The sequence below is a fragment of the Micromys minutus genome, assembly GCF_963924665.1.
Source record: "Micromys minutus genome assembly, chromosome: 12".
NCBI classification, from domain to species: domain Eukaryota; kingdom Metazoa; phylum Chordata; class Mammalia; order Rodentia; family Muridae; genus Micromys; species Micromys minutus.
Genome location: NC_137981.1, coordinates 30,946,796 through 30,969,171, shown reverse-complemented (window position 1 = coordinate 30,969,171; position 22,376 = coordinate 30,946,796). Strand labels below are relative to the sequence as shown.

At 37.8% G+C, this 22,376-nt stretch overlaps 1 protein-coding gene across 1 annotated transcript in view; it reads left to right on the top strand.

Moving 5' to 3' along the window:
• The window catches only part of ERC2 (ELKS/RAB6-interacting/CAST family member 2), a gene marked incomplete at its 5' end in the record, with an annotated part of 796,341 nt that overhangs the window by 358,375 nt on the left and 415,590 nt on the right, over nt 1-22,376 (top strand). The window contains 3 exons of the mRNA XM_080926404.1: nt 1,081-1,221; nt 5,430-5,465; nt 15,933-16,126. Of these exons, the coding sequence (XP_080782530.1) occupies nt 1,081-1,221; nt 5,430-5,465; nt 15,933-16,126 (371 nt within the window). The remainder of the gene's footprint in view (nt 1-1,080; nt 1,222-5,429; nt 5,466-15,932; nt 16,127-22,376) is intronic.

Here is a 22,376-nt window from a genome sequence, read left to right as displayed (position 1 = left end):
GACTGGATTATAAGGTCCTTCATGCCCTACCTCGCCCCAACCCCATAGAAATGAAAATAGAGTTGTAGACTTTAGTTTGAGACTTGGAACTTTATAATGACTGGCTAGGTGATCTTGGACAAGACAGTGAATGTAAGCTTTGGCTTGTTGTCTTGAAAAATGAGTCATGTGTATAGGAGCTGTCTGCTGGGCAATGAGTTCCCTCCATCATTAAGGACATCCCGTGCTCTGTCAGAAAAGGGTCTTGTATGAAGCTTTAGGGCACAGCATTGTTCCCGAGAGAACACTATCTTTCTTACCATTACAATGTTGATAGAAAGGACCAAAGGGTCCGTTTTTGTCAGTAGGGGTTCTTAGCATTTTCATATTTGGTGATTAACATTGCCCTAATAGCAAAAACTGTGTTCAGAGATATGTCTTCAAGTATTTATTTCTTTGGATTTTTAGAATTCAAGCTATCTAAGGAAGCTTAGAATTCTGGACATGGATGACAACTGAGCAATACAGGCAGCCCTGTATCTGAATGGGAGATTAATCATATTTATTGACTCTGGACTACAAAGGTTTAGAACTTTATCTTTGATTTACCAGGAGATATTTGAAAAATGTGACCGTTGTGTTTCTGTTAAAGAAAGGGGATTTGATAGAGTTTAATAGGATGTTTCCATTGTATTTGAGTTATTCTTGGAAAGACACATCAAAGTCAGTAGTTTGCTTCAGGTCTGTCTCAGAGGCTGCACAGCTCAATTACAGTAAACACCAACGGAGAGCTTAGGTGTCCGGTTGGAGAGATGATGCTAAAAGATCACCTCAGGACTTTTAGGAGTTCCGATACACAAACTGCATGTGCTGACTGCTCCCCTTGGTCCCATTTGATTCTATTGCCACGAGACCCCGCTCTGTTCTGTAAGCCGGCTGACTTGAGTTTCCAGGTTAGAGTCCATAAGTCTACCGTAGTAAGGTGTGCCCCTGCTGTTAAACGCACACTTTATTGCATTGTGTAGAATCAGTGGATTTGTGTTGCTGACCTTGCCAGGAGAAATCAAGATGTTTCCCTTACTAGTATTCTTCTGCTTTCAGTCTAGTTTAATCGACCTCAAAGAACATGCATCGTCATTAGCGTCCGCAGGACTGAAGAGAGACTCCAAACTGAAGTCTCTGGAAATAGCCATTGAACAAAAGAAGGAGGAATGCAACAAACTGGAAGCGCAGTTGAAAAAGGTAAGGGGTGTCTGAGAAGAGACGTGCTGATTTTAGAATGGATTTATAATGTGGTCAAGGAACAAGCATGTTTTTTTTTTTTTTTTCAAAATAAACAAACTTTGTATCATTTGCTGTCTGCTGATAAAAAAATTTTAATTAAACACTCAAGTTGATTCCTGGGGAGTCTGCATCACATCTCTCTCAGTAAATCTGAATTAAAAAAAAAAAACCTATCTGGTTTCCTGTTGAAAGAAAACTTGAAAAAGACAAAATAGCAGAAATGAAGGGAATAACAAATAGCCACAGCTCTCTGGGAAAATCTAAACTGTCTGCAAAGGGTACACGAGAGTATTTCCAACAGAGGAGAGAATCCAGAGGTCTCCTTATAGTTTGACAAATTTCCACAGCCTTCAGAAGTAGGGCAATTTTTGTAATGCAACTTGGCGAGAATGTTCCTGGCAGCTCTCAATTTCTAGATGTTCACTGAAGTAGCCAAGTCCCCAGTGCGTCTGTAGAATGAGGATTTCTAGTGAACTGATAATGGCCTGCTGTCTAAGGAAGCTCATCACAGGCAGAAGTCTTTGGGAAAGGAAGCAGGCTCTTTCCCTGTAGCCTTCACTGTCCTCTCCGACCTGCGCTGTTGTGGAGTACATCCCAAGTCACGCCTTGTCCCTTCGCCTCTTTCCCACGTTGTTTGGTTTGTCTGCACTCTATGTTCATATAAAACTCATAACGTTATTAATTTAAGTCTTTTGTTCTTCTTGACAATGTATAAACTTAACAAGAAGGGATAAGAATCTTAACATTCAAACAAAGCATATAACAAGATCAGACTGTTATCAGCAGCACACTAGAACAGGATTTATCAACCAAAGTTATGAAAATGAAATGACACAGACGGTCAGAGATATGAGCAGCAACACCTCAATACAAGAATTATTTTGAATGTCTAACATTTGAATATTCTAGTTCTGATGAGCTTATACAATACAATAAATCGAAATGTAATTGTTTCACCACACAGGAATTTTTGGAAAATCATCATGAGGAATTTTACACTAAGAGAGTCTACTCAATAAGATACAGAAGGAGTGGCTGTGGAGATGTCTTCTGGGTAAAATGCTTAGCTCCTATCCCCAGGAGACCCATGGAAATACCAGGCAGTATGGCATATTCCTGTAACCCTATTCTGGAAAGTAGAGATAAGTAGGCCTCCGGAGTCTTTGGCCTCTCGGTTTACTTAATTGAGTAAATTAAGGTTAATAAGAGACAGTTTGTCAAAGTATAAGAATGTAAGGTAGAGAAGCAACCAAGGAAGAAACTTCATGCTTACCTCTGGCTGATTCATGTCTGTACAGGGGCAAACACAGTCATGTACATAGGCACAGATTACACATAAGCACACACACATAGGCACTTGGGAAAGTAAAGTAAACTATGCCTAGTATATCTCTTTTAGCAACATGCTGAGAAAATTTGAAAAAAAAAAAAGTGTCAGAGTTGTCTCAACATCTCCCCTTCTTTAAGTAATACTATTTAGTAAAGCAGGAATCTGGACTAGGAAGTAAGAGTTTAAATTGCCCATTTGAGGCTATTAAAATGGACACTGAGTTGGCCATGTCAGTGTTTGGGACATGGGATATTTTCTTAACATACTTGTATTGTGCTCTATAATATACCAACCTTTACTTAATATGATAACTTAGTGATGTTCAAATGTAACATTATTGCAAAGGGAAATGGTCTTTGCATGATCTTCCCTCACTTTTAGATGTGGTAGGAGAACCTCAAACATACCCACACCTGAAAAACACCGTCCATGTCATGGAGATCAAAGCCCTACATGTAGGATTTATATACATGTGTGGGGAACATAAGCCCTTTGTCAGTATTGCTCAGTGTTGGCCTGAAATCCCATAGTAACAAATGGAAGAGTTCACATGGTGATGCTCTAGTCTCCATGTTTATGATTCAATTTGTTTACTGAAGCTACATCCATATGGCTCGGCCTACTCTGTCTCGGTTCAGCTTGGTTTGTCCAGCAGATCACTTGCAGCTTGCCTTTTCCTCAGACTCCCAGTCAACAGCATTTACTGAAACTCACAGACCAAGTCCTACAACATTTTAGCACAGGATTTACCGGCATTCTAGTACTCTACAATGTCACCAGCACTGAAGTGACACACATAGTTGTCACTGTCAGGGAATTGTTTAATTCATGAAATGATAACTGGAATTAAATACTAATTCCTAAGTATTTACATAGACTTTATTTATACTATCGTCTAAGCACATAGTGCAGTGAACTTCCAAAGTAAATGATAATTGAAATATTTTATACCTATAGATGCTACATTGTTGCATCTGGGTCTCTAGTATTGACTAAATTTAGGTATGAGGTAGTTTTCTCCTCCCCCCCCCCCATGGTCTCTAATTCCTGCTCTAGTTCCATTAAAGCCTTACCTTAGAAATTAGATCTCCATTAGATATTTCAAAGCACAGGGCAACAGCATATGACCATATGTATAAATACACCATTTAAGGAAAACTAAGTAACACTGAAAGCTTATAGGGGTGCCTTTACCCCCTTTAAATGGAATGACCTGTGACTTGTGAGTAAAATAGATTGACTAACTAAGAACTAAAAATATAATAATTTCATGTCATAAATACACTATGAGTTTTCCCAGTGGCATCTTACTCAAGATTTGTGACAGTCTAGGTATTTGTTTTCCCTTTGAAATCCACATGAGGGTGTAAATTAATAGCATTTTGTTGACCAGAATTTATCTGCCAGTGACAATGGAAATTTTAACTTGTCATCCCATTAACAATGCCTAACTAAAGTGAGCTAATTTTTTTTTTACACAAAAATTTGTAGACAAATTTGGATACATAAGCCATTTTAAACATCTTCTGATAAACAGAAAAGGGATCCTGTGTGTTCTATCATAACCTCTTAGAAATGTCAGTCAAATAGTCATGTGTGAGGAAACTGTTGATTAAGTTAATTAAACAATGCTAACCAGGTAAGACATAACTCCTAATTGTCAGTGGTCATAATAACTAAGTCTATTCACTAATGTCAGTTATCTGGGGATTGTGAAGACCTGGTTGTTGATGTATGGACACACTGTCTATCGGATGATGTTTTCTAAAGGCTCAAACCGTAGAGGTTAACTGACCTGTACCTTTAGGAATTTGCTGAGAAGCCACAGGATCCAAACAGTCATGACTTCTCGTCTGTTTTCCGATCAACATCATGCTTTTCGTTAAAAAGCTATTTTAAAAAGCATGTTAAAATCATCATTTGCTATAGTCCAGTTGAGCAAACTGGCATCCTGCCTCAGCCTAATGGCAAATAACAGTTACTGTAGTATTTTACCTACTATGCGTTAAACTTGAGCCTCAAATTAATGTGTCAGCAGTTAATAAATATAACTTGGAAACACTATTTATAAGTAATATTCAGCATCTTTGACTGTGCACGGAGTTGGTAGGTGCCCCTTATGGATACTAAAGCCCGTGGAACATAACAGGATACCTTTGAAAACTTCCAAATTGAAACAGTGGAAACCGCTTATGGACAATACTGTGCTCCAGTTTTCTTTCCTCTATCTGCAGGCTGTCATTTTTTCCCCCCATTTGAGTCAGTACAGTGCCATGAGTACTGATCCTTCGCTTTCACTAACCTGATGCTTCCTGGTCTCCATTTAAGTTAGACACCAAGTAGAAAATTTAATCTTCTCTTACTACTAAAGAAGAGCTATAAATTCAATGATATGATTTAATTAATTTTTTTATTATTTCCATCTTTGAAGTTCAGGTACTAAATTGTGGGCTTGGCCAAAAGTACTTCTTCTGATTCACTGCTGGAGGCCAGCACTCCATGTGTCATCGAACGTGGACAGTTTTCTTTATTTCATGGGCTATTTAACTTGAGGAAGGGGAAGTAACACAAACCTTAAATTTCTTATTCCAGCTATTCCTCTTAGGAGCCAAAGTCAACATTTGTGTCCCCCCCCCCCACCCTGAGCCTTTCACTTCCACTGTAGAATGTTTAAAATCTGAAATTTCTTTTTCCTGTTGTTTTTTGCTTTTGTTTGTTTTGAAGAGCAGCTCCTCTGTGCACATGCACTGGATTTGCTGAGCTAATGCTGTTTATTTCTGGATCTTTCCTTCTTTCCCTGTCTGTGCGGCAATGCCTCCCCACCTTTGCAATGTAGCAAGCTGAACAGTTGTTCAATCAGATGTACAACCCAGTAAGTCATGTCTGAAAGCTCCCGCTGTAACATATCAAAGCATGAGGATCCCCTGAGCCCGTATCACGGGGTGCCTGCCACACTGGGGGGAGTTTCCAAAATGCCTGCCAGTCTCTTCCTGGCACAAAGCCGATACTGTTTCCTTCAAATTTTCAAAATGGAGAGGCCAAAAATAATGTGGCCAGCTCTGACATTACCTTCTTCCCAACTCCAACTCTCAGGCTACAAAACAAAGCAGAGCAGAGCCGCTGCAGGTCTAGGCTTCCGGTCTGAGTGAGATCCTTCAGCGCCACAGGGAAAGCATTTGCAGAGCAGTCGGCACTCACGTGTGTGCTGTATATCTGGACTCCACGTAAAGCTGGGTTTAGCTTTAATATCTGAGCTGTGCTCTTGGAGATTGATAAACTCCTAACAGCAAAGTAGGGTTTGTAAAAGTTCAAAATATCTCACAGGCCCGAGGGCAGATCATAACAAAGTCTACTGACAACAAAAGGTAGCAATTCTAACCTTAGTTTAATAAAGTCCGAAAAGCAGGTAACTAGTTCAAAAGTGAATAAAACAGTTTAAATGTCCCCACTTGCTCTTATCCTAATGACATGTGCATTTATATCAGACACTTGTTTGTTTGTTTGTTTAGTTTAGTTTTAAAAAGAAAAGGGAAATATTTATGTTTTGTCAATGGACTGGCTCACTGGGAGGTATAGTAAGTGATAGTCACTAGAATGTGTCACTGGACAAGGGTGGTGATATATCATGCACTCTAATTGTCTTCTATTTATAAATTCATATCACAGAAAAAAAAGATAGGTGTAAAGGAAGCAATTCAGTCAACACAGTGTTACTTTTTAAGCCAAGCTCCCCTGTGTACAGGTGGATGTGCAAGATGCTTGATGTACTTAGTAGATTCTGCCTGGACCCTTTATTTTACCCAACAAATACACTTACAAACATAATCTCTACTGCTTTTCTGGCGTGTCCTCCACATGGATCTTAGCAGAGTACCAAACCAACCAGCCAACCAAACAAAAAAACCAACCAACCAACCAACCAACCAACCAACCAACCAACTAACCAACAAAACCAACCAACCAACCAAACAACCAACCAAGCAACCAACCAACCAAACCAACCAACCAACCAAACCAACTAACCAAACCAACTAACCAAACCAACCAACCAAACAAACAAACCAACCAACCAACCAACTAGTCAACCAAACAAACAAAACAAACAAACTGCTTAAGTTTTCATTCCCTTAACATTTGAATGAAAGTAGTAATAGGTAGGCTCAAGACAGTGATAGGTTAAGAAACACAAATAGTAATAAGAATAATAATAAATAATAATAATGATGATAATAATTCAGAATATCTTGAGACTTGAAAAGCCACTCTTTTTTTTTAATACATTTTTTTTGTTTTTTGTTTTTTGGTGAATGTTTCTAGAACAAGATTGCATAACTTTTTTTTTCTCCATAGTTACAGGTTAGGGACAGGAGAGAATCTAAATTTGTAGTGCTTTGTGCATGTGAAACACAGAGGGGTGGCCATGTTCTATGGCTGCAGAGAATCCTCAGGACAGTCGGTGGGGTCTCCCAGCCCTTCTCTCAGATAGGGTCAAAGAAGCGGCTCAGTGGCATGCTGGTTCCTACTTTCCCTTTCTCTTCCCTAGCCTGGCCTCTGCAAGTCAAAGCAAACTAGGCAATCTTTGTAGTGACTAATTCAAGGTCTCAGGCTGACATTCTTCCCCATGTTAATTGAGCTAACCAAATGGCTTGGCCTCCTAGGAATAATGCCAACTCCCCTTCTTTAACTCCCAGTCTGCATCTGCAGATATTTTCTAGATTCAGAGGGTTTTTGGGAGTTGGGGGGAGGGTTCTGATAGGGATGCAGTTTGATGGGTTTTCTACCCTTAAGAGCCTTAAAAAATGACCACATTTTTCCTAGTTATAAAAATAATATATGGCCATGGTATTGAAAAAGTAAAGAAGGCCCTAACAGATAATAGAGCGAGAGGACAGCTCACCGCAGACACAGACACAGACGTAGCCAGGAGGAATGTGCATGCTCATGTTTCTGCATCAGGGACCCTTGAGTAGAAAATGCTGCACTTCTTTCTCTCCTTTCTTTTTTCTGTCTCCCTGTCGGTCTGTCCTTCCTTCCTTTTGTCCTTCCTTATTTTTTTTTCCTATGCACTTCTCTATTTCTTTTCACCAAGTTGTACCAAAATGTTTATTTAATTTTTATATTTTACATTTTTTTTTGGGGGGGGGGAAATCGAATATTAGAATTCATTCCCTCGTGTGATTATTTCCTCAGAGTAACTCTTAACTGATATGCGATCTAGTCTATTTATTACAGACTTTGATCACATGTACCCGTTTTTTAGCTGTAACAAGCTGCACAACCTCCCAGCCCCCCAGTCCTCTTGTCTTTTTTCCTCCCCGCCCCCTCCTCCACCTCCACACTTGTCCACCTTCCCCTCTCCTACCTTCTTCCTTCTTCATAGAATGATTTTCTGAACCAGAAATCCTGGTTTTTAAAGTTATCTCAATAGTTCTGCTAATGTTGAATCCCGGAGAACTTTTACCCAGAGCCTTCTCCCAGCACTGATTAAATGTGACCTTTCTGACCACACCCTGGCCCACACTGAGGACTCTCATGTTACATTACTTTGAAAAATTCTTAGCTCATCTGTCTTCTTCTCTTTAATTACTAACGAGTTTTAGGTTTAAAAATATACTTAAACTCTTGCCTTTAATTTACTAGTTTGCTCATTGGGTCTTATGAGTTGCTTTATGCTCATAAACAACTCTTTCTTATATTGTGACAATTTTATTTAAGTTTTAACACAGAGAACTCGTTGAGGATTTTGACCAGTGGGATTTCTTTCTTTGTTTCCCTCTTTGTTTCTTTTTTTAGAATTTTCTTATTTTCTCTATTCTTTGAAGTCATTCTTTGTTACCCTCACATGCATTAACATTTTTATACTAACATGATTCTTATCTGTATTTTGTTTAATATCAGGAGGTCTAGTATATATTTTAAAAAATCATCAGCTAATTTTCGTTGTTTGTCAAATGTTTCCTGACCTTGAAGTCACAGTTTTGAGGATTTTACTCTCCTAGGAACAGAGGTCTCAGCTCCTGCAATTCAGTTTTAGCTGTGTTTTGCTGTTGGGTCAGAATCTGAGCTCTGTGACTTGGTGATGTTTAAGCATCTAGTGGATCATGTTCTGGCTGGATTCTCTTTGCTTTTGCTTCTGTCTTGTTTGGGATCTCTTAGCTGTCATTTTTTTTTTTAACTTTCCAGGTGAATTTAGGAGTCACTTTTATCAATTAAAAAAATTACAATTTCTGGTGATTTAATTTGAGTTTTATTCATCCTATATGATAATTTTAGGAGTCATTGATTCATTTCTAATATAATGTCTTACCATTTATAAACACAATCTAACTTTTTTTAAAGTTATTTTTTTTAACAGTGAAGTTTTGATATTTTTCTCTTACAGGGATGGAGTATTTATTTGGAGGCTATTTATTTATTTATTTATTTATTTATTTATTTATTTATTTGAGGCTATTTATTTTTAAAGCTATTGTAAAGCATATGCACACATTTAACTTTTAAGCTGTTACAGCAATTGATACATTTTTCCTTTTATTTTCTTTTTAAATAATTTATTTATTTTAATTACATGTGCATCAGTGTTTTGCCTGCATGTATGTCTGTGTGAAGGTGTCAGATCCTCTGGAACTAGAGTTGCAGACACTTGTGAACTGCCACGTGGGTGCTGGGAATTGAACATGGGTCCTCTTGAAGTGCAGTCAGTGCTCTGAACCACTGAGCCATCTTTCTAACCCCCACTTCTTATTTCCTAACCACTTATTGGTACCCAGGAAGTTTTTGCTCTTGTGTGTTTATTTTGAACATGGCTATCTTCATGTTTCTGGTGAATTTACTATAATTATTTTGAATGCATGAGAGAATGTTACTGTCAGTCCAATGTCCATGTGTCTACACAGAGTAAACAAGCCTCTGATGTCTGCCTACAGTACAAATTAAGCACTTACTTTCTATTCTTTGGCTGTCAATACTCCATTCTGCTAAACAATGTACTGATGCCATTTTGTAGGAACTTAAACTTTGGCCTTTGAATCCTAATTATTTCACCCAATGACCTTTCTTCACTTTCCTGCCAGCATCAAATCCTGGAGGACTTTTGTGTTGTCACGGTAAAGATATATAGGTCAACGTGCACTCATTTTGTTTCTTCCCTTAGTTTTAGACAGATAATTCAGTTTATTGTTGCTTTAAAATGCAACAAATGTCTTGGTTTTAGCCCTAGTATGCTTAGAGATGGTGTTCCTATATTTTAAAAGAATATTTTGCTTTCGGACACATTAATTGGGTGCTTTGAAAAAGGGCTCATTCCTGGTACAGGTGCATTTGAAGCCCCTCTGATGTGCTCCTGTAAGCTCCCCCCCCCAGACAGTCACTATCCATTTAAAATTCTGCTTCTTGTAAACATACTTTGTGCAGGACTTACATTTAGTTTAAGGGTTTACAAAACAAAAATCAAAACAAACACAAAATCTCAGGCATTTTTTTTCCCATTCTACACAGAGGGGGAAAAAACAATCTTCTTAATGTTCAGGGAGACTTCCCTGTATAATATGTCATTTCAGAACTATGCATTCCTAGGGACATAGTGTGCTGATTATAAATGCCTTCATAACTATTGTTTAGTCTTAGCTATTTCCTTATTTTTTTTTTTAAAAAAGAGTCTGTTTCTGAAAACTATTTCATTCACTCTTAAACCAGCATCCTGTGGCAAAAAAATAAAATAAAATTCTATATGCTTAGCACATTTTAAAATCTTTCAAATAAAAATGTTATTATTAACATAATTTCCCTGAAATTTGTGAAAATTAGCAACATCGAGAACTAAAGGTATTTTCTAGACAAAAATTTGCAACAAGTTATAACTAGTTAAGATCTACTTCGGGGGGGATAAGAGATGGTACATGCAAACACATACATGAATACAAACCAATATCTAACAGTTGATATAGGCATTCAGTGTCAAAAGAACTCAAGTAATATGCTAAATGACATAATGTCACATTACACGTTTTATTTCAGAATGTCTAGATAATACCTTTAGTTCTCAATGTTGCTAATTTTGTTTTAATTTCTCAATGTCAGAAAATCCAGGGGGAATTGTGTTAATAACTACATTTTTATATGAAGGGTTTTATAATGGTGCTAAGTATATAAATTTTTATTTTTGTGTGTATTTGTTTATATTTATTTATATGTATCATATTTGTTTTATCTATGAAAATATACTTTGGCAGGTTTAAAATGCAGACTGTGAATGTTCTGAATTTAGTTAGTTTAAATTTTGAAAAGTATAATTTCCTTCAAAGTGTTGAAACACAAGATTCCAAGGTATGTCCTTACTTTCAAAATATATTACTTAGGGCCAATAATTATGTCTGGTATTTGTTCATTTTTAATTGAAAGAATTTTTAGTAGTATGTTATAGTTCTGGAATTATAGCCAGAAAATTTAATGAGTCTATTTTGTTCATAACTTAGAATTATATCACTGTCTAAAATAGTTTACACCCTATCTTGCTATTAAGATATGAAAGGAATGTTGAATCACTCTCTGTGGATGCCAAGACAGCAAAGATCTGTAACTGAGAGTCATATTTTCACAGTGCACAAGTTTAACAAATTACTGCTGAAGCCTAGAGGCAGCAAGAATAAGACATCAGCAGCTTCATTACCTAAGAGTTGGCTTGTACTTTAGGTTACAACTAATCATTTGTTTTGAGGGAAATCATTTTTTATTAAATAAATGTCCCCTGCCTTGTGTCACAGCATGGTTCTGGACTGAAGTCAGTGCTTTTCTTCTTAGCCCTCTGGAAGTGTAGACCAACACCTCAGTGAGAATAACCAGTGTTCAACCTTTATAAGTCTAAGAACAAATAAGTTTGAGATATGTAATGTAATACTTGTTAGTTCCCAACATTGGGGCTAACCACCCTTTTTCTTGATTGACATATATCGGTCATCTAAAGTCCTGCTTCATTTCTGATGCAGTTCTAATAACTTTCATTAGGATAATGTCCTGCTCATCCCCTTGCTCTTCATCTAGGCTTTCAAATTCAGTTCACATCAAAATGCTGAGTCTGAGCCACATCAGTGAGAGTCCCAGCTTTGGTTTCTATTATCATGTACAGGGGAATTGCTGTATATTTAGAAATACAAGAGACATAGTTTAGAGAGCCCCAAACTTACAGACCCTAAGTAAGACAGACATTTTGTGATGGTCTTTACTGATTTTCTGTTGTTCTGCAGTATACTTGTGAGTAGCTCCCCGAGTTTCAAGAAATATTTTGAGATAGAACTTGATACCCAGATTTTTTAATGACCTTAAGAGTTTAATATGTCTTGTAACAAAAGAATAAATATTTAGTAAGTGGAAGAATGTTCTTATTCTTATTTGTGATGAATAAATTCTGAAAAAAGACAATACCAGTTTATATTGTCAAGAATTAGGTTTCTGATAACTTAAAAGTAGAAACAAAGCTCATATCCCTTAGAAAAAGTGGGAGGGATGGGCCAGTTGTCAGCTGGATAAGCTTTTGAACCATCAGGTTCTTAAGAGGGAATAATTACTGCTCATGTTCATTTAAACCTTGAATACTGAAGAATGATGCCACAGTAGGAGTAAGTTTCAGTAGTGATATATTGAAACACAAGTCCTTTTATGTTTTGCCTACACTGTCTGGCATATGTTAGGCTGCATTTGTTACCTGCTAAGATCCAGGTCAGAGGCTGCTAGTGTAGATGAAGCAACTTCTATCACAATTGTTGAAAAGCAACAGTCTGCCTATCCCCAGTGTTAGAGGTGCTCCGTGCCTTAAAACTCTGATGGAAGCATTGGATCTATAAGTTCAGTTTCCTCCCATAGCTATTGGTGTGAAACACTGACTCCATGGCGGTGGGTCTCAATACTGCACACTCATTCTCCTTTGACTGAAGGGGCCCTCTGAACAGTTGCAATTCATGTTGAGTTGTGGTACTTAACTCTGATAACTCCGAGGAAATTTATATAGACTTTTACATTAGAATTTAGGATGGACAAGGGGCTCACATATCTTCCCAGTCATGGGGACCTGTCATTGTCATTACATGAACTTTAAGAAATGATCCAAGAAAGAGTTTCTTCATGTCCTTATATGAATTATTCTAAAAGATGTCTATTGATGTGAGCATTTTATAATGCTATATATTTTCATGTCTATTAAAAAGTCCCTGTAAGAATTCTTCCTCAGGCTTGAAGATAGTCTAGCATAAATTATTTTTTCCGAAATAAGTAGGTATTATGTTGAGGAGAGGAAGAGTTAGGTAGGTATGTAGATAGATAGGTAGATAGATAGATAGATAGATAGATAGATAGATAGATAGATAGATAACAACAGAGAGACAGACACAGAGATACAGAGAAAGACAGAGACAAAAAGGGACAGAGATAGACAAAGAGACACAAAGAAAGACAGAGACAGAAAAAGACAGACACAGAGACACAGAGAAAGCCAGAGACAGAAAGAGAGGGAGAGACAGAGAAAGATATTTTAATAGTTTTTAATGAGGATGTACAGTTATTTAAAAAGAAAGGATTGTTAACACTTCAAGTTTTATCTATCAGACATAGGACAGCTGTGAACTTGCCAATGGGATTTAATGACATGACCTACCCTTCTACCATCATTGTTACATTAAAACATCAGTAGTACCTTCACGATTCAAGCATTTTCCCCTTTATATTTCTGCTTGTCTACACATAACACAAGTCCTTTATATGCACTCACTTATTGGGATAAAAAGAGCATATAGCCTTATCTAATTCACCCATTGTTAAATCTTGGTAATCCAAGACTGGCCTTGGATTACCATCCTCAGGATTACACAAAGGACATGCATATCTGCCAGGAACAGCCAGTCCTTTCTTCCCAAACTTCTCAGTCTTCTCTAAAGAGTATGCTGATAAAAACTAAACAAACCCATTAAACTAGCTGTGCACAATTCTCATGTCTGGGATTATTATAAAATGATAGTCATAATAGAGTACAAACATTTTCTTCCAGATGTTTGTCATTTTGTATGTTTTCACTGTCTTAAGAAATTCTTTTGATTTGCCTCTTGACATAGGACATAGAGGAAATTTAGATTTAAAACTAATACCTCATGGCTATTAGTCATTTATTTGCTCATTAAAATGATAATAATAATCCAAAGAATTTGAAATAAAACAAGATAGATTATCATGCATAACTTTTAACCTTTTTGTAACCTTAAACATATGAGATGAGAAAGGAGTTTTAACAATAAAATATGTTTATTTGTGAGTTTTGGTTGTTTCTAATTACTCATTGATTAGTTCATTAATTGTTTTTTAAGATATTAATGGTATTGATTGGAAAGTTTGAGAATGATCCCAAAAATTTATTTTTAAGTTGTCATAGAATAGTGGTCAGGTTAACAATAGAAAGAAAGAAATAAAATATATTTTAAATATTTAAAAGTAATTGTATTTTCTGGCACAAAAGTATTGAATTTATGTTTATCCACAGATAGGAGTTATAGTTAGTTCATTTTAAAGTGTAAACTCTCTCCTCTAAATTATCAGCGTAGAAGTACAGCTATTTCAATATTGGTCACAGTGTATAAAAATATGATTAATGCAGGAACAAACTCCCAAAAGCATAGTGATTAGTTTTATTTTTATAAATACTGAAAACATGCGCTAGTCTGTTATGAAGAGGCCTAGAGCGCACACTAAAATATATATATATATATATATATATAAAATACTTTTGAGATTTGTCGGTAAAAGAGAGTAACAAGGTTTCAATAGTAAGTTGGATTAATGGGTTTTTCCAAATTCTTTTTTATTGCTGTGTTTATTTCTCAAGTAAGAAAAATGTAAATAATGTGAAAGATTATGCCCCTTTTATCCTCATGCTTAAATAATATGTTACATGCAAAATATTATTTAAATGAATTTTGTCATGAGTAAGAAATTTATTTTATTTATACTAATTTTTGAATTTTTTTTCGACTAAACCATTGCAAAGACTGTCAACCTTCTAACAGTAGCATTAGTATTAATTTCTCTAGCCATGCATGAACCATTTAACCCCACAGTAGCTAGAGCTTGCTTGCCTTGTTTTTTCCCTTAAAGACAAAAAAAAAAGAAACCCAAAAGAAAAAAAAAAAAAAACAAATAAAAAAAAAAAAAACAACCAACCAAACCAAAAAAAAAAAAAAAAAAAAAAAAAAAAAAAACAACTGTATAAAAGCACAGTGGACATGTACTCCACAAAATGGGAAGTCAGAAAGCCTCAAGCCTAATGGATTGTTGATGTTTTATTACTGTACACATGGACTTTTTTTTTTTTGGAGAACCATACATGTATGACTTCTTTAAACTTTCTATGTTAAATGTGTACCACCGTTAAACCACTTGCTTTCTTCCCGCCTGCTCTTTGAAGAAGCCAATTAGGAATGAAGGGAAACAAGGGGTAGGCAAAACATTGCGGTGTGGTGTTCCTGCATCTGTCTGGGAATGTTTCAGCCAAAGGTTTATTTTGGGAAAAAATAAACTATAATGCCACCACACACACATACCCATGCACACAAAACCACAAATCCTTTGGCTGCAAATTATTCTACAGTGATGTTGCTTGTTGTTGGCTGTCTGTTCTGGTGTGTACAGCTGCTGTACACCCATGCATGTGTTTGCAGATTTTTGTCTGTGTGCTTGTTCATGATCTAGCTCATTTTCTCATTGCTCAGGTTAAACCTATTCAAGTGAATAAGAATTTATGGGTATGACTGTTTGTTAGAAAGCCCTTCCTAACTTTAAGAGGTCTTCATTCCAAACTACTTTGGTTGGCATTTCTTCAGTAGGGTGATGTACTCGGTCAACCAGTCTCTGGAGTCTATCTGGCTCTCCATATGCCCTTCCCAGGCCCCGGAAAACAATTTACTCCAATCCCGTTCATTCTGTGCTTTGGAAATGGAAGCATTTGGTGGAAATTGCCTTGTGAAGAGTTGCAGTCTCCGTCCTTTTTACTAAATGAACAGGAACTAAGACACCGGTTTTTTGGCAGAATGAAAAAGTCAAAAGTAAAAAAACTTAGCATAACAAAATATCAGTAGCAGAAGAACACCATCCCTTGTGGGACACTATCACACAGTCAGCAGTATTTAAGGTAACTGAAATATATGATTTTTTCCCTCCAAGTTTGCCTTCTCACTGACAGAATACCCATAATTCTTGTTGGTTATTTTCTCTCCAAAGTTACATTCTGGGCCATTAGTGACTACACTGTCTGTTGTTCTGAACCATTGTCTTAACTGCATTCTTTAAAAATGTAATGTTGAAGGCACATAATATTGAAGATGACTCCAGGATGAACCCTGAGTTTGCAGACCGACTGAAACAGCTGGACAAGGAAGCATCTTACTACCGTGATGAGTGTGGCAAGGCTCAAGCAGAAGTTGACAGGTTGCTGGAGATCCTCAAGGAGGTGGAGAACGAGAAAAATGATAAAGACAAGAAGATTGCGGAACTTGAGAGGTGAGTTCTGCACCCTGAGGGTTGTCCAAGGTAAGCAAACACAGATGGCTTGGTGTGCACTCTGACTTGTGGCACGTTTGAAACACCTGCCTGCACACACTCATATCACAAAGTAAAAGGAAGTTAATAGCAAGAAATGTAGCCTTCCAGGTAGGAATGATGTGTTTCTGTGGAATGCTACAGAGGTGCAGGTTTTTCTTCTGCAGAACTAAGAGCCTTTCAGCATCTAGGAAAACAGAGCCTGGCTTCCTTGAGGGGTATCTTGGATCCAGTACTTATACCAGTGAAGTATACAAAACTTTGGGATTTGACTATCTAAAACCTCAGTTCCTTTCCACTAAAGATGAACATTTGTGGTTTTGCTTTGTCACAAGCAACAGAGAATATGGAGAAATATAGTTGGAATTTCTTCATTCAGATAAGAGAAAGGGAGGCTCATGTCTTCTTGGATTTCTTTTGGCACACTGTAACAAATTCTTCCTTAAAAATTATCTTCTCAGAGGATCTTAGACTGCTTGGAAAATAAATGTGATTAAATATGTTGGGTAGAGTCTACATGATCACACATTCAGTCTAAAAGAATGAGTCTAAAACAGACTTCTAGTATCTTTACATTTCAAGATAAACTATACCTTTATTATATTAATAAATGGCATGGTCAGAAAAAAACCACTTTTTTTCTATACTTCTATAAGGAAAGGACTTTCTAAATAGTCTTACATAGCTCTATAAAGCCTCTGAGTATTTCTCATTGGTTTTGCAATAGGCAGAATTTGTTTTTCTAGATTCAGTCCATATGGAAGAGATCAGCCAATTTTGAATAAGTCAGTGAACACTTGCCAACTTGGACCGAGACACTTGTGAGGTTCTGAAGGACTTGAAGACTTGTGCAGAGCACGGCTCTTTGGCCTTACAGGGATGATAATGGGCTTTTGCTAAAGAAAGACCTGGGTTCTAATTTTGCATCTACTATGTGCCAGCACCGTGGCCATGAATCTTGTCTAACATCCTATTAAAATGTATTTTGTTTTTTTTTTTATCTACTCAGTTTTCATATAAGGTAGGGCACTAACTTCTTTATGAAGAACAGAATGCCAAAACAAATCAGTTCTCAGTATCAACTGCCTGAATTGGATAGTCAGATTATTCACAGTGAAATTTCAGCAATGTTTTCAATATTGTATTTAATCATCTGAACACCAAATTTATGGATAGTTTTTTTAATAACCATAGCCCTTTTTGGTTGACATTGTGACTAAGTTTGATTCAGTGCAACTAATTTTAGTGCTTCTTTTCTATTGAGGTAACTGTGCAAATTCAATTCTTTAAGGGCAGGCTGGCAAGATAGCATAACAGACAAAGGTGCCTGTCACTAAGCCAGAGCCGGATTTCTAGAACCCACATAGTGAAAAGAGGGAGCCTCGCCCTATAGCCTTCAGACATATGCTATGGCACATGTATGCCTCTCCCTATATACACACAAACACATATATGCAAAAGAAGCATTTAAGGCATAATAAGACATAATAAACAATCTTCAAACGCTTTTAATTTTAAAGTGTGGGAAAGCATGCTGGTTCTTAAAATTCTAACTTGACCATGACTCTGGAATTACATTTCATGACCAGTTTTTCTAAAGAAGAAGAAAAAGAAGTTGGTATAGGATCACAAAGAACTTATGACTCTGTTTCATTGTTTCAAAACTAGACACTGAAAGTTGAATGACTTTCTGTGATCACTCAATCATTCATTTATTCCCAATGACCATCAGAGACCAACAGCTGTAGTGTGTAGGTCTATGAACTTCTAGTCCACCTCTTTGGGAAGCAGTTATCTCAGTGGATAATGTAGACAGCAACACCAGCATTATTAATAATACCAAATATAACACCAGAATTATTAATAATTCCAAATATAACCATAAGAATGAAGTCTTTGTATTTTACCATTACTGTGTGCCAGATACTGTTGAACACTTGACTTGGAGACTTGTATTTGACTTAATCTTACCCACAAAAGCTATCAAGCCTCCCGCCCCCAGTAATATATGAGGAAGCATGAGTTATACACATTTAGTGATTTCCTAAAGATTATAGAGCTCAGAAGAATCAAAACTAGAATTCAAATCTAGGAGTGTCTGAGTACAATGCCTTCTACCAAGGGGCCATGCAGACAAACTCCTCTTACAGCTGAAGTAATGCAGGGAGCCCGAGGGTTCTCTCTTTACAGGCCCTGAAGCCACTAGAGCCCTGCCTCTCCTTTACTAGTTTCCTGAGGGAAAGTGAAGCTCTGGGTGTTTAGCAGGGCATTTGTCTGTACTAAAGCAGTTACTGAGAACTGGAATTGAAAATATGACCGGCTACTACAAACATTTACATATAAATGGCTTAATTATCTAGTTGGGAAAACAGGTCTTAGCTGGGCTGTGTAGCCATTAAATCATCAAGAATATTCACAGTTTTATTTCTTCAATATGGAAAGCATTAAAGCAGCAGTGATTTTACAGGCATTTATCTTTATGTACTTTCTGCACATTTTCTTTATCTCTGCATTTGCCTCTCCTTAAAGCTGATGCCTCCCAGGCACTGTAATTCATAAAACATGTGCTAGGGCCTGACTCTGTCCCAGGTCTCTGCCTGACTGCATCTTAGGTCCAGCAACAGAACACAGTCTGGGAAATGTCTGAGCCCCAGCCCAGCCCAGGCCCCTAAGGAGGCGGGGTGAAGGTCCAGAGGAGAAATCTCCTGGGAAAAAGAGAGCCCAACCTTGGCCTCCCTTTCTGAAGCTTTATCTGCTGGGTTGCGTGTGCATTCATTCCCACTAAAGGATCTTCCTCGACTTTGCCAGTCAGCCCTGTTCACATGCGTCAGTATCTCTGCTGGCCAAAACTACAAAATTCATACCTCATAATGTTTAGAACTAAAGATTTCTTAGCATCCTGACATATATCTCCATTTCAGAGTCGTAGAGAGTGCTTGAAATTAAGTTTGTAACTTCGAAAACCAAAATATTGAACTTGAAATGAATTTGTGGTCTCTGGCTTGTAACGTGGCCTACCAGAGCAAAAAGCCCTCTTTTTTGAAGCGGCTCGTGTTCTAAAATGTTCCAGAACTTCTGTCACACGCAACAAAACATTTGAGGTCAGGACTGACTCTGATACCCTGGCAGGGGCCAGCTTCTCTCTGAGAGGCCAGTTTATCTTCTCATTCTGTTCATCTTTTTTTATCTCAAAGACTGTCTCCATCACTAACATGTTCTGTGTAGCACACAGCTGCCATTTCCAATGATGCTGTTCCTTCAGTGATACTTAGCTTTTTAAGGTATATGGTATGCTTCACTTGAGGCACACGTCCTGGATGCTGGTGTTCTAGCTGGAAGCTCTTGCCTCAACCAGGGGCTGCTCTGGAGGAGCTGCTCACAGGGGCAGTGGCCTAAAGAGCAAACCCAAGAGTGAATCGGAAGCAGGCTGCTTCCCTTGCTCTGTTGTTCCGTAAACTGTCATGTAGACCACACAAGTCAGCCGCTGACTAAATCTTGGAGGTAGTGGAGCACATTGCTCCACTCCATTGGTTCTATCACAGTCTCCAGGGTTTATTTAGGTTCCAGACAAATCTGTGGTGCCCAGAGAAGAAAAGGGATAAAGGGTCTGTCAAGCAAGACTTTCTGCTACTGGTTTGCTTGTATCCCACTCAGGGGAAGGAGTCAGTTGGGCGAACTTTAGTGTAATTATCTTAAATCTGTTAGGGCTTTTCCTGATGTTTGTCCAGAACGCAAATTGAGTTCTCAGCCATATCCATTCCTCTAGATGGTGGAGGGAAATAGGGGTCCCAGGGCTAATATCAGAGCAGAAGGCAAGTTACCACTTAATTATCTGGACTAAGGGTTAATGCCATCAGACATTTAGACATTGAAAAATGATTTTCGGTGCCTAACAGAACCTTATCTAATGTTGAGAAAGAAACTATTATTTTCCTCTCTGATTTTCTCAATAACGTGCTGACATAATTTCCTTGATGCCTTTCAGGGCTCTTTTTGAAAAGCAAACTTAAACTTTCTTATTATTTCTAGAGTGTGATAATATATTCTAAAAGTCTCACGGTACAGGGGAGAAATCTGGTGTGAGTTCTATTCCTTTTTATATATACTCCTTTCCTCTGAGTAATTTTGCCTACTACTGAATTTGAAGAAATGTTTTAAAAATTATTTGGGGAATTTATTTGTTCTTATTTTATGTGTATGGGAATTTTGCCTGCTTGCATGTTATGTACCACATGTGTGCCTGGTACCAAGGAGACCAGAAGAGGGTGTCAGAGTCCCTGGAATTGGAATAACTGATGGTTTTGAACTGTGAAGGAGGTGCAGGAAATTGAACTCATTCTCTGGAAGAATAGCCAGTACAGTGCTCTTAACCACAGAGCCCAAGAACTTTCTTTAGAATAAAGTCATAAGGGACTAGAACTCCATAGTGACCCCTTGGAAAGACTTCAGAGGCAGGGTCCCTTGGGGAAGGCCGTGCCATCTGAAGTGTGAGCTAGCTGTTCTAGCTCTGCATTTTTCTACCAAGGGTCAAGATCCTTGGTAGAAAAGAAGGATTAGAAACAGTTGCCATGACAGCCATGATCTGACTTGGATCAGTTTATAACAGAGAGGTGCCCGGTCTAGACTATGAAGTGCACCACGTGTGCGCTTGAAACTTTTCTCTTTGACTTTTATCACTGTAGTCAAACATTATTTTCATTTGAAATGTTCTAGGTTAGACTTTATCTTAAGAATTTGTTCTTTCATTTATGCAGCATTCATAAAACCCCATTATAACACGAAAGGAGGGATCCTGTGAGCAGATGTTTGGACAGATGTTTTGTGTATCTACCCTTTTGGGAAGGGTATTTTACAGGTTAACAAAAATGAACATCTACTACATGTTCCTTGCATAGCTTGGAACATAATCATGGCCTCCTCCCTAGGCTTGCCTTTCCGTTACAGACTACCGTTTTGCCTGGTTGGAAGTTCTTAGGCAAATAAGTTAACAAACCTGTGGGCATTCTTAGAGGCAAAGCTGGAACCTTGTTTCTATCAAAGGACAGGAACTACTGTCTGCTTTGGATGTTGCTCTTATGGGGAGGCTAACAGGCAGGTGGGACCTCACCAACAGCCCTCCTCATAGGGCTTTTGCTCACTGCTAGTTACAGTGCCCTGTGATAATTAACTGTGAATCTTTAAGCCAGAATCCAAATTGCTAGGTTCCTCTGTTTTTAAGAATGAAGGAAAAACCATCTCTTAGGCTGTAACCACCCTAATCACTCATTCAAATGGAAGGTTTTTCGACATCACAGCTTATAGCTTGAACTTAGTGATTTCAGTTTTGTCTTGTCAAATGACAAATAAAATAATGTGCACGCAGGTAGCTAGGAACTTCCTCTGTCAACGTTCCTTTAAAAAAATTCAAATGTGGTCATCGTACTGAGGCAGGACAGCTCTCTGGTTTGCACAAGTGCCTGTGTGATTATGTGCGTGCCAGCAGATATGGGTTTCTTATGCATGATCTATAAGCTTATGGTGTGTGCCCAGGGCTTCGGGGTATATATCAGATAGGAGTTGCTTTATTATCCTTCATTTGGTATAGAACCTGCTAATGTACCATCTGTTGGCTGTACGTTTAAAACTAATGGCTCTCCCTCCTTTTGTTCTCTTTTGCTACCCCTTCCTTTCTGCTTGTCTCCAAACCGCTGCTCTCACCCTTGCTTCAACCAGCTTGACTCTCAGGTTAGTACTTTCCGGTTTCCCTCTCCCCGTCTCCCTCCTGAGCTCACCTTACTGCTTGCATTTGTTTCAAGAGAATTCATTGTGCTATTTCCCTCAAATAGACTGCATGATGACACTATGTGGAGCAGAGGAAATACACAATGCAGGAGGCTAAGTGCAGCTTACAGAGCAAGCACTCCTCCCTGGGACAGGTGACATTACAAACCAAAACATTTAGACCTTTTGTCTAAGGAATCAAGTCAACTGTGTTTTGAAATTCAAATTCAAAATGTGCTTTGAAGGACTTATAGGGCTTGCTTTCACTTTTGAAAATGATTGATATGTTAACTGCATAGTGCACACACACTCATACAGTGCACACACATATAGTGCACACACATACATTGCACTCATGCATACAATGCACAAACATACATTGCACATACACATACAGTTCGTGCACACACATACAGTACATATATACATGTAACTTTCTATAATGGTTTCA